The following is a 13649-nucleotide window of genomic DNA, read 5'->3' as shown; positions in this document are numbered from 1 at the left end:
TGGAAGCGGATGTGTGTGTTTATGTGTGTGTGTGTATCTTCTCGTAGCCTGCGGAAACACAATGCTGGCTCTATGCTGAGAGACAGCCCAGCCAGCCAGCCAGCCAGGGGCTACGGACCAGCAGTGTGTGTTCCTGACGGAGACACCGGCCTGGAGAAGCTGGCTGAATGAGGCCATCGCGGGGCAGAGTGGAGGGTCGTGGGTGGAGGGTCGTGGGTGGAGGGAGGGCCGGGATGAGGCTAAGACACCGGGGTTCAGGGAGAATGACAGGCCTGATGTGATGTGACAGCCCTGCCTCCACGTCTCTGGGTTTCCCGGGGAAGGCTTCAGGCGCGGGGGGTAAATGCTGTTTAGCGGAGGGGGGGGTGGGCTAACCCTGACCCCACTGGACCAATGCCCTGGGTTCACCTACACACAGGCCGGAGGTTATTTTGGGAGGTGTGTGTGTGAGTGTGCGTAAACACACACACACACTTTCTCTTCATGGTGTTTGTTCTCAGACGTCTTGGTCCTTTGTGGGATACTTGCAACGTACTAAAAAGACTGATGCTTCTACGTCCTCCAGTCCAGTCATTTAGCTGGTAACATTACGGAGAAGGCTGGGTTAGGCTCCACCCTCATCCCTGGTCTCCACCAGTACACTGCCAGGACAGATGGACTGGACTGGGAGCTTTATAATTAGGGCCTGTGATGGCAGCTTTCCTCTTTCAAATTACAAGCTCTAGTGCTTTCTCTAAACCCCCGCCCTGGCCCAGACAAGCTACTGACACAGAGACCGGCTGTGTATGTGTGTGTGTGTGGCTGTGTGTGTGTGGCTGTGTGTGTGTGTGTTTGTGGCTGGGTGTGTGTGTGGCTGTGTGTGTCCGTATGGCTGGGTGTGTGCTTGTGGCTGGGTGTGTGTGTGGCTGTGTGTGTGTGGCTGGGTGGGTGTGTGTGTATGGCTGAGTGTGTGTGTGTGAGTGTATGTTTGTCCAACCTGTATCTCCAGCTGTTGGACCACCTGCATCTGCACCCGGCACTGGGCTGTGCTGCGGTCATCCAGAGCATGTTCATTATTCAGATGTCTGAGAGAGAGACAGGCAGACAGAGAGAGACAAGCAGAGAGACAGAGAGACAGGCAGAGAGACAGTGAGAGAGACAGAGAGAGAGACAGAGAGAGAGACAGAGAGAGAGACAGAGATATAGTGAGAGAGACAGAGAGAGAGACAGAGATATAGTGAGAGAGACAGAGAGAGATACAGAGAGAGCGTGAGACAGAGAGACAGAACACAGGGTTATAACTGTTACATGACAACCTAAGCAAAGCCTTTTAATCAAAGCATTTTCTTCTGGATCACACATATTCAATATTCCACCAGAAGGACTTGCCAGACTTAGTGGGAATGTGTTTGTTAGTGAATGTGTTAGTATGTTTGTGTGTGCACGTGTTCATGTCTATACAGTGTGTTTGTGTGCCTTTGTATATGTGTTTGTGTCTGAATAGAGCATGCGTGTGTGTGTGAATCAGAGAAAGCTGTATGAAACGTGTGTGGGACCATGCTTGCTGTAGACACCAAAGGTTCAGTTTATGTAACCCTGGCCAACCATGACTTCATATAAACAAATATTCATATTTATGTCACTGAAAATCATAGTTTATTTTCCACAGACAGACCTATAGACAGACACACACAGAAACACGGACAATAAGTGGTTTGCAACAAACGCTTCAGAGTATAAACTAGATTTCATCCTCACAGAAAAAAACTAATATGACTAAATCAGAACTGGAAAGTGTCAACTGTGTTGAACTGTGTGTAAAATAAAGCAAACAAGCCATTAAATGAGACGGTGTATCATCTCATTATCCGCTTATTTCTTACAGTGTAAAAGCTGACTGTGTGTGTCCTGCTCTTTACAGCATAAACTGTCAGCGTGTAACGACACCTAAATATGAGCTCATGTGTTATTAGAGAAACAGAGGGCCTTATCTGACTAGCTCTTAATACACACCTGTGTGTGTGTGCGTGTGTTTTTGGTGTGTGGGGTGTGTGTTAGTGCGCGGTGTCTAAATGTTAGAGCTCTTTTTTCCTCTGCTGTGGGAGGATCCAGGAACGTCGGATCTTTATCCAAAAAGCATGACATAGACAAACATACTATAAAGCACACAAATGACAACGATTCCAAATGCACTTGTATTCAATCACGTTTTTACCATTATTTACTATTTTCACACTGACTACATCAAAGTTCGACATTTCGTCCATAAACGTTGCGGTTTTGATGGGGTAGGCATGCACTCAGACTGCCTGAGGTTACACAAGGATGGAGGGGGCTATGAGTGAAAACGACTCACTTATCCCTTCTGCAGTTAAGAGAGCGGGGCTGTTTTGTTAATGCAGAGGGAGAGAAGACATGAGACTATAATACTGATGTCGGGCCTAATCCTGACAGATAGATCCAGCATGGATTCTGGAGAGGTCTTAACACCACGCAGGATAATAAGAATAAAAACATGTGACCCTGCTCCCTGTACTCCTCTCCCTCTCCTCTTCTCCTGCCGTCTCAGTGTCTCCCTCTGTTGTTTTCCTGCCCCTCTCTGACTCGTCCCTTCTCCTGCTTTCTGCCTCCCTCCCTCCCTCCCTGTGGCCTTGTCATAAACAGTAGCAGGGTTCTTTCCCATGTCCCGACAATGCGTCTCTGTTTACGGCCCTGCCCTCTCAGACAGGGATTCCGGCCACATTAGACACGGCCCTCAGGCCCAGCGACCCCAGCCAGCCAGCAGAGGGCCAGAACAGGCAGAATCTGACAGGGAGAGACGCACCAAGAGAATGTACTGAACATCTCTGCACAGAAAAGAAACAACAAGAAAAGAGAGGGGAATGGGATAAAGGTGAGAATGGATGAGAAGTGGGGGGAGACAGAGATAGATCACAGATCAGAAGAAAGAGCTGGAAATAGAAGTCTCCTCTCGTCTCTTCTGCCCCGAGCCTCGACTGAAGAAGGCTGAAGGGGTTCGCGGGTCGGCCTGACAGTATTATCTGTCATAGTCTTTCTTTCTCTCCCTCGTCACTTTCTTTCTCTATTTTCTCTCTTCCTCTCTCTTCCTCTCTCTTCCTCTCTCTTCCTCTCTCTTTCTCTCTCTCTCTCTCTGGATGTACCCTGAGGCTGTGTGAAATGAGATACCAAACAACAGCTTTCGTCTCCAAACTTTCCCAGCCTGCCTCTGGCTTTGATCTGACTACTCACTGCCATCATCTCACAACACACTCCCCTCTGTGTGTGTGTGTGTGTGTGTGTGTATGTGTGTGTGTGTTTCATGCCATGTCTTTACAGAATATTGTTATAAATTGGTTCGGCGTTGGCCAGTTAAAGGGTTCATCCTATGTGTGATATATGTGTTCCCATCAGGTGGTCTGTCCTGCAGCTCCTGTCAGTGGAGGTATCGGGGTGTCAGTTGATCAGTATGTCTGACTGGGATCCTACACGGGGCATGTTGTTTGTGTTGTCATCATTCTAACAAATAGTGACAACTGACTGTTTACGCCAGGCTTAGATGTTTCACCTCAGATTCCCACCACTGAGCCCAAACACACAAACACGCACACACACACACACAGACAGAGACACACACAGACACACCCCCCCACACACACACACACACACACACACACACAGATCTCCCCTGCGGTACCCCCCCCCCACCCCCTCCTCTTCACCATCTATCCCTAAAGACTCCAAACTGGCAAACAGACAAGAAAGACATGAGGGAAGCAGGGGAGATGGATGTGAAGGAAGCTGCTTTTTGATGTCTCTGCTAGCGCTTTGGAGACAAAGAGCCGGGATTGTGAATGAGCTAATTAAGAAAACCGCTAACGAAGCGTGGAAACAATTTGCTTGACCCTTCAGAGCAAGGAACTCTGGGAGTACAACACTAATCAGATAGAGATGGGAGGGACAGGATACGGACAGGTAACACACACACTGACGGCAGCATACAGATACCCTCTCAGCACTGTCCTGCAGGTCTGACAGCACAACACCTATTACCTTCTATAGCTAATAAAACAAGACCACAGCCATGATAGAGGGATAGAAGGATGACAGAGACAGACAGAGGGACGGACAGACGGACAGAGAGAGAAACAGACAGACAGAGGGACAGACAGAAAGAGGGACAGACAGACAGAACAGTTGAAGCACAGAGATGGACTCAATAATCTACACTCAACTCTTCCAAGGAGCCTGATGTAACCAATAGCAACTGACTCCTTATTAACGGAAGGCTGTAGAACACTTCAATGACTGACTGTTTAAACGACTGACAGTTTACTGGCTGTGAGTGCCTGGGATGATACAGTTGAATAATAATGGCTCTAATAACCAGTGGGACAGCTGCAGTCCATATTCCTCGGCGCAGAAGTAAGACCCGCTCCAAACCCTGACAGTCTGGGAACCACGGCGGCCTATTGGCTGAGCTCTACTGACACAGTGACCACGCGGAGGAGAGAGAAGGAACCTTCGGGCTGTTACTCACTTGATGAACTGTCCCATGTCCTCACACAGCGCCTCACACCCTGGCCATTTACACTCCCCGTGTCCATAGAGCGGGTGGGAACCAGCGTGCTCCTCATGGCTGAGGGAGAGAAGGGGTCAAACGTCACAGAACACCCAGCACACATGGCAAGGACACCCTCGCATAAACACGCCCCGCGTATCCACCGCGGCGCTGGGCTGCACAAGCAGGTGGCGACCGAAACCCTCCTTCAGGACGAACAGAGTGAACGTTAAGTTCAGAGCCTGGTGTGTGTTCCTCCAGTCCAGACATGTGAGGTCACACAGCACCAGTCCCTCTCTCCTTCTCTCTAATTCTCTCTCCTTCTCTCTCTCTCTCTCTCCCTCCCTCACTTACTCCTCCTCTCTTCCTCCCTCTTGCTCTTTACATTCAGTGTGGGCGGGCAGAGACCCAGGCGGCCTGTCTGATTGGTGCACAGCGGTGGCGGTCTCATTTGTCATTTGGAGGTTGTTCTGAGTCGTGGCCGCGGGCTCTGCTGTGGTGAGAGAGTTGTGTGTGTGTGTGTGTGAGCGTGGCTCTGGGATGCTGATTCTGTTTTGGGCCTGGTCCAGGCTCGTGACCGAGGTCCAGTGTGAGTGTGTGTGTGTGTGTGAGCGAGAGACCAGTAGTCAGTGTGCATGCTTCAGGCTGTTCTCCAGATGTGGTTTGGCCCGGCCTGCTCTCCTGCCTGATACACACTGACAGAGAGCTCACAGTTTATTTACATTCAATCTACCACCTTCATGAGACATACGGCCTGGAACAGCAGTGTGTGTGTGTGTATGTGTGTGTGTGCGTGCGTGTGTCTGTAGGCTGTTGAAGCTTCTCGTAGATCCACATCACAGGGATGTCTAACATAAACCATTCCTCTCAAGTTTGGGCCATCACAAAGCCCAGCACACTCCCCTACTGTTCTTCCTATTCTTTTGCCTGGCCAGATGTGCTGACAGTGGTTGTGTGTGTGTGCGTGTGTGTGTGTGTGGTGTGTGTGTATGTTTGTTAGATGTGGTTGACTCTCTTCAGTGGAGAAGCTGCTCAGACGGCCGACATTACAAACTACTGGCAACCACACAAGTGTCCACATCAGCCATGTATTAGCTGTCCTGTAGCATGCTACTGTAAGCCCCTCCTTTCTCCCTGCTAGCATGACAGGGTACCGTTAGCATGGGCCAGCCAAATAGCACAGGAGATTAGCACTAAGCTAGCTTTTACTTCCCTTACACACAGAGCACTTCCTGATTATCGGCGTGTGTGTGTGTGTGTGTGTGTGTGTGCGTTACTCACTGGCTGCTAGATAGTGGGCCGCCTTTGGAGTAAGGCGTGAGGTGTTCGTCTCCAAGGTCTGCCTTGCTGAAGGAGGAGATCCATTCAAAGAGTCTTGCTCTTAAAGACAGAAGGAAAAGACCCCACTGATGAGTACAGATGGACCCCTATCAGTGTGAAACACAGAACCTAACCAATAACACTAAACACACATCCCCTCCTCCTGGTCATTAACACTGAAGTCAGTTATACAGTCCGTGTTTTTGTGTTTGTACTGATCCCGCGTGGGAATCAAATGCACAACCGATTGGACTCTTCCTCACCCTCCCTGCCCCCCTCCCACCCTGCCTCCATCCCATAATGTTCAGACACACACAGTCATGCTAAACGGACACATTGAAGAAAAGCAGACTGATGAGCCATGATCCACTCCAGCTAACACATGAAACACAGCATCGTAATGCACCATGTTATAACCCAAATACAGACAACACACAAATACACACCATGTTATCACCCAAATACAGACAACACACAAATACACACCATGTTATCACCCAAATACAGACAACACACAAATACACACCATGTTATCACCCAAATACAGACAACACACAAATACACACCATGTTATCACCCAAATACAGACAACACACAAATACACACCATGTTATCACCCAAATACAGACAACACACAAATACACACCATGTTATCACCCAAATACAGACAACACACAAATACACACCATGTTATAACCCAAATACAGACAACACACAACTACACACCATGTTATCACCCAAATACAGACAACACACAAATACACACCATGTTATCACCCAAATACAGACAACACACAAATACACACCATGTTATCACCCAAATACAGACAACACACAAATACACACCATGTTATCACCCAAATACAGACAACACACAAATAAACACCATGTTATCACCCAAATACAGACAACACACAAATACACACCATGTTATCACCCAAATACAAACAACACACAAATACACACCATGTTATCACCCAAATACAGACAACACACAAATAAACACCATGTTATCACCCAAATACAGACAACACACAAATACACACCATGTTATCACCCAAATACAGACAACACACAACTACACACCATATTATCACCCAAACACAGACAACACACAACTACACACCCACCGTTCACACAGACACCATTCACATGACGTTTATAACATCACAGGGATACACACAATGATAACGCAGTAAAAACTTTATCAGGCCTTACATTTCACATGGAGGACACTGTGTCCATCACACACTCTGTATGATCTGTGTGTGTGCGTGCGTGTGTGTGTGTGTGTGTGTATGAGAGAAAGACACATTTGTAACGAGGTAAATGTACCGTATTTAACCCATACAATACAACACATTTCAGCGGCCGTGCGTATGAGATGTTTGGAAGCTCCCAGTAACAGTACCTTTCTCTGTACCTGTCTCTCTTTGGGGTGTGATGACTCTGTCCGTTGTGTAGGTTGTTGTGCAGGTTGCTGTGCAGGTTGCTGTGTGTGTTTGCTTTGGGGAAGGACGATGAGGTAGAGTTGGTGCTGAGGTCCAGACCTTCTCCCGTCTGTTGCTGTTTCAGGGCGTCTTCTGCAGACTGTACCCCCGACACCTCCTTCCACAGCTGCTGCAGGTCACCGGGACCCATGGCTGAACGGGAAGGGATGGGGGGGGCGTTAGAACCCGGGTGACCCAGGCCGAGCAGAACTGGGACTGGGGAAATTGGGAGGGAAATGATGTCGGAGGGAGCTAAAGGCTAATTTGGCTTGTTTTTGTCATCTTTCTCCGTCTCGTGTATTCCCCAACCTCCCCTGTCACTAATTACTGCTGTCCAGTGCCAGTGTGTTTGGCTGTCATTGTGCTTGGCTGTGAGCGTTTGAGTTTGGCTGGAAGTGAATGTTCTGGGCTTAGTTTTTGGGGGCATGGTGTTGCTTTTTCTGCTCATATTTCACTGGGAGAGGAGAGAAATGTCCAGCCCACAACCCCACCCAACCAGAGCCCCCCCCCCACCCCCCCACCCCGGCATCTGGCCCAAGCTGTTCCTGAAAGCCACAGCCTACTTCTCTCTCACACACACACACACACACACACACACACGCACAGACACACACACACACGCACAGACACACAAACACACAAAGACACACAAACACACACACATGAAATATAAATATTATGTCTGCTACGAATGCATTCTTCACTCAGGCCCGCCAAAACAAAACTCCTCACTCCAAAAGAATGGAACTGTGTGAGTGTGTGCGAATGTGTGTGCTTAAGCAATACAGTGCATGGATGTGCATGTGGGTCAATAGATGTAGTGATAGTGAATGTACAAATGTCTTTATTGACAAAAGCTGTGTTTCTATGTCGCCTCCCTCAACAACAAATTACCAAAATAGGAATGCTTCGTTTAGTTACTGAGCTACTGTGAGATCTTAGAGGTAAAACTTTTTTTGAAATAATATAATAAGTCATCATTTTAAATGTATGCACCACACACACACCGGTCGGATGGAGGGACACTTTGAGGTGGCGCAACCAAGCGTGTGCACACGCACACACACACACACACACACACACACACACACACTGTATGAGTAGCAAGGCTCAGAGGGGCAGGGCTACCAGGGTGTGTGTTTGTGTGTGTGTGTGTGTGTGTATGGCATGGCTGGCCAGAGGAATGCTCTTGCTCACGCCTGGCTGGGCCGTCACAATGGACAGGCTCTTTCACACTGCAGGGAAATTCCACTCTGACGAGAAAGAGGGAGACAAACTGAAAAAGAGAAAGAGAAAGAGAGGGAGAGAGAGAAAAAGAGACAGAGAAATCTAGCGAGAGAGACAAAGAGAGAGAGAAATAGAGAAAGATAGCGAGTCTCTGAGAAAGAGGGAGAAAGCAAGGTAGCAATAGTAACAGAGAGATGCCAAAGCCAAGGTTTAAGGTTGTCTGATAAATGACACTCTTCCACTCTGAAAATGTTCAGTCATTCAGGGAGCAGAACTATTTGAGTTCCAGAGGAAGAAGAAGCTGCCCATGAAGGGGGTAGGGGTCGCTGGTGTGCTGGCAGAGGGAGGGAGCAGGAGGAGGGAGGGAGGGAGGGAGGGGAAGGGGGGAGGGAGGGTTAAGCAGGAGGAGGGAGGGTTAGGGAGGGGTAATTCTATCCCGGTTGTGTGTTTGTTCTTCCCAGTCTGGGCTTAAGTAATGTTACGGCCACTTTGGAACTCCTATACTGTGTGTGTGTGTGAGTGCACATCACTAAAGATGGGGTTGGTTAAGGAGGTCCACACACACACACACACACACACACACACACACACTGGGGCGGGGTGGTCAGCAGTCTACATTCATATCTGGAAAAACTCTGTGACAAACCAAGGAGACAGAGCCTGGGCAAACACACACACACACACACACACATACACACACACACACTCACACACACACACACACACACAGAGATACACACACAGAATTAGGATTTAGTGCCCTATGTCTGGCTCATCTCAAGCATTAAAACAAACACACATGCCCTCTCTCTAGTCCCCTCCATCCTGAATGGGCTCTCATATTTGACCTATTATCCAAATGACTGTCTTCCACCAACCCAACAAACATACTAGCTTTTATCTTTTATCAGCTGATTAACGTAACAGGCTTCACATGTGGTCATGGGCACTGGGGATGTGTGTATGTGTGTGTGTGTGTGTGTAATGTGTGTGTGTGCATGTATGTGTGTGTGTGTGTGTGTGCATTTGTGTGTGTGTATATGTGTTTGTTTGTGTGTGTGTTGTGTTTGTGTGTGTACCTTGCTGAAGGCTCTGCATGGGGTTAGTGGGCTCCAGGGAGACCAGGCCTTGTGTGTGTGTGTGTGTGTTGTGTGTGTATGTGTGTGTTGTGTGTGTATGTGTGTGTGTGTACCTTGCTGAATGCTCTGCATGGGGTTAGTAGGCTGCAGGGAGACCAGGCCTTGTGTGTGTGTGTGTGTTGTGTGTGTGTGTGTATGCAGGTGTGTGTGTACCTTGCTGAAGGCTCTGCATGGGGGTTAGTGGGCTGCAGGGAGACCAGGCCTTGTGTGTGTGTGTGTGTGTGTGGTGTGTGTGAGAGTGTATGCGAGTGTGTGTGTGTGTACCTTGCTGAAGGCTCTGCATGGGGTTAGTGGGCTGCAGGGAGACCAGGCCTTGTCTCTGCAGGTTGAGGATGTGTTGCTGCTGAAGCTGCTGCATCTGGATGAGCTGCTGTTGGAAGGCCAACTGCTTGTTCCCCATCTGCTGCTGAGGAGAGAGCAGACACACGGTTACCTCACGCTGCGCTGGGTCATCCCTCCGTTGATGCCTCACGCCTTCCCGCACACTACCGGATGACACCTTTGTGTTTAGGTTGACCGGGGAAACGCACGTTGAAACGGAACTCTACGCGTCCACACACTGACTAGAGACGCTGCAGATCAGTCCCGGACCCCGAGACGGATCTTCTTTAGGTGGAAACACTGCTGTACGGGATGGGGGGACGGAGGGCAAGGGTTAGTAGTACAGACTACGCTGAGTGTGGCGATAACGTCAGTGTGTGTAGCGGTGATAAATGTCCCCCTTCCTGGTTTCCCTGTTGGTGCCAGCCCTAGCCTGCGTTACACTGTTTGATGTCCCCCCAGAGAGATGGCCCTTATCTAGCAGATAACAGCTAGACACAAGGAGGCTGGGAGGGAGAAGGAGAGGGAGAGACAGGGAGACAAGGGGGAGAGACAGGGAGACAAGAGAGAGAGAGACAGGCAGAAATAGTCAGAAGAAAGAAGAGTAAATAAATAAATAGTGGGTTTTCTATATAAGAGCGGGTGGAGGCCGGCGAGTCTTTGAACAGACAGGAGGAACGCACAGGAAGGACACAGGGTCACTTCCTGCCAGACTGGGTGTCTGGGGAGGTAGGGGGTGTGTGTGTGTGTGTGCAGGGAGCAAAGCAGAAGGTCACTGTGTCAACACAACAAGCATTTTCTCCAGACCGGGAATAGAAAAGAATAGTCTGACCCTTTAGTTTCAATGTTACATCGTTTGTTCTTTTGACTTCTAGCACAACTCAACTACCTCCTCAGACTCTCTTTCACTGTCCCAGACTTTCTCTCTCCCTCTCTCTCTCTGTCCATCCTCTCCTCTATCCCTCCCTCTGACCCCCCCCCCCCCTCTGTCTCTCTCTTTTGGTCCATCTCTCTGTCCATCTCTGTCCATCTCTCTCCTCTTCCCTGCCCCCCCTAGAGACATGCTAGTAGTTCTTTTAACACATTGTGTGTGTGTTCTGTATACATTAGCCGCGGCTGAGTGGCCAAAGCTAGCGCAGTAACAGGCTGTCAACGTGATTTATGAGCACATCACACACTGTCTGAGCCTGCCAGTCACAAGCACACACACACACACACACACTCACATAGCCAGTCCCAAACGTCTAGTGTGACAGACAGTCACTTCATTAAGCTGACTTCTGACCAGCCCCAGTGCACCAGACACATGCAAATACACATACACACACACACACACACACACACACACACACACACACACACACACACACACACACACCAGTCCCATCCAGAAAAGAGTGGGCAGAACAATCAGAGAATAGAGACGGGGTCAGAAAGTCACAGTCATCGATGCACAAACACTCAAAAAGTCACAGGGGAGATTTTCCTGTTTTCCCTCTTCCCTCTCTGTCTATCCGTCTTCCAGACTGTTGAGTGACCAACGAAAAACACTGAGAGCTTTTATTCATTTAATCCCATCTATCCATTATTATTACACCTATTCATCACAATAACTATAGTAAAGGAAAGGTTGAGTAATCCTTTGTGCAGCACTGCCACAAGCACTTCCCCTTGTTCCAATTCCCTGATATCGTCCCCTAGTTCCTATTCCCTGATACCATCCCCTAGTTCATATTCCCTGATATTTTTCCCCAGTTCCTATTCCCTGATATCTTCCCCTAGTTCCCATTCCCTGATATCTTCCCCTAGTTCCTATTCCCTGATATCTTCCCCTAGTTCCTATTCCCTGATATCTTCCCCTAGTTCCTATTCCCTGATATTTTCCCCTAGTTCCTATTCCCTGATATTTTTCCCCAGTTCCTATTCCCTGATACCATCCCCTAGTTCCTATTCCCTGATATCTTCCCCTAGTTCCTATTCCCTGATACCATCCCCTAGTTCCCATTCCCTGATATCTTCCCCTAGTTCCTATTTCCTGATATCTTCCCCTAGTTCCTATTCCCTGATACCATCCCCTAGTTCCTATTCCCTGATACCATCCCCTAGTTCCTATTCCCTGATATCCCCTAGTTCCTATTCCCTGATATCTTCCCCTAGTTCCTATTCCCTGATATCTTCCCCTAGTTCCTATTCCCTGATATCTTCCCCTAGCTCATATTCCCTGATATTTTCCCCTAGTTCCTATTCCCTGATACCATCCCCTAGTTCCTATTCCCTGATATCTTCCCTTAGTTCCTATTTACTGATATCTTCCCCTAGTTCCTATTCCCTGATATCTTCCCCTAGTTCCTATTCCCTGATATCTTCCCCTAGTTCCTATTCCCTGATATCTTCCCCTAGTTCATATTCCCTGATATCTTCCCCTAGTTCATATTCCCTGATATCTTCCCCTAGTTCCTATTCCCTGATATCTTCCCCTAGTTCATATTCCCTGATATCTTCCCCTAGTTCCTATTCCCTGATATCTTCCCCTAGTTCATATTCCCTGATATCCCCTAGTTCCTATTCCCTGATATCTTCCCCTAGTTCCTATTCCCTGATATCTTCCCCTAGTTCATATTCCCTGATATCCCCTAGTTCCTATTCCCTGATATCCTCCCCTAGTTCCTATTCCCTGATATCTTCCCCTAGTTCATATTCCCTGATATCCCCTAGTTCCTATTCCCTGATATCTTCCCCTAGTTCCTATTCCCTGATATCTTCCCCTAGTTCATATTCCCTGATATCCCCTAGCCCACTGACCAGCAGCACTGGAGTCCTGAAGGCTTATAAACAGTTCTGAGTTGGACTACTGATGACTGTAAGGAACTGAGTTGGAATAAAGAGCAGGCAGAGGTTTAGCTGTTCCCACGGGAGGATGTATGTCCACAACAGTGAGGGCACTGAACCATTACCTTTAGGTGTGACTGGGTGTGTGTGTGGTGTCTCTGTAAGTGACTAGGTGTGTGTGAGTGTGTATGTGTGTGTGTGTGTGTGTGGTGTGTATGTGTGTGTGTGTGTGTGTGTGTGTGTGTGTGGTGTGTGTGCGTGTGACCAGGTTTTGCACTTGTCTGGTTGATACAGGAAAATAAAACTAGAGAATCAGACAGGAACAGACAAAAACAGCATCAGTCTCTACATGCAAGTCAACCACAACTGGTTTGCTTTGGTCACGGTTGAGTTGTCTGACCGCTGTAGGTCCAGGGGGACTGGGGATGAGAGAGACAGGACAGGAGGAGGAAGGGAGAAAGCTGGGAGGATCTAGGTCGAACATCCTCATGCAATTCCCTCAATGGTCTCCAGAGTCCATGAGCTGTCTAGAAGCAGGTCTCCGGCTTCCTACCTGCTTATCCATCTCTCTCTACTCTCTCTCTCCTCTCTCTCTCCTCTCTCTCCTCTCTCTCTCCTCTCTCTCCTCTCTCTCCTTCTCTTTCCTTGTCTTATTATCTGGTATGTTTATTAAAATAGTATGCAGTATCTAGGAATAATTACATTTACAGGTCCCATTCCATATTTAAGTTACAGTATGCACCTCATACTTCCCGAAGATGCATCCTTCAAAGCTCAACATCACTC

The 13649-nt window shown here is 48.4% G+C and overlaps 1 protein-coding gene across 16 annotated transcripts in view; it reads right to left on the bottom strand.

Annotated features, from left to right (window-relative positions):
- Nucleotides 1-13649, bottom strand: part of foxp4 (forkhead box P4) — a 126433-nt gene that overhangs the window by 21386 nt on the left and 91398 nt on the right. For 4 of the 16 annotated variants that reach the window (XM_029113800.2, XM_029113804.2, XM_029113803.2 and 1 more), the window contains exons 6-10: nucleotides 9978-10119; nucleotides 7269-7563; nucleotides 5819-5917; nucleotides 4517-4615; nucleotides 977-1064 (exon numbers count right to left, since the gene is read on the bottom strand). In XM_029113800.2, the coding sequence (XP_028969633.1) occupies nucleotides 977-1064; nucleotides 4517-4615; nucleotides 5819-5917; nucleotides 7269-7563; nucleotides 9978-10119 (723 nt within the window). The remainder of the gene's footprint in view (nucleotides 1-976; nucleotides 1065-4516; nucleotides 4616-5818; nucleotides 5918-7268; nucleotides 7564-9977; nucleotides 10120-13649) is intronic. The other 12 variants (XM_029113810.2, XM_029113811.2, XM_029113815.2 and 9 more) reach the window with 5 other exon arrangements.

The sequence above is a fragment of the Esox lucius genome, chromosome 17, assembly GCF_011004845.1.
Source record: "Esox lucius isolate fEsoLuc1 chromosome 17, fEsoLuc1.pri, whole genome shotgun sequence".
NCBI classification, from domain to species: Eukaryota; Metazoa; Chordata; class Actinopteri; order Esociformes; family Esocidae; genus Esox; species Esox lucius.
Note: the sequence above shows the minus strand (reverse complement) of the source record. Positions and strands in the feature narration are given on the sequence as shown.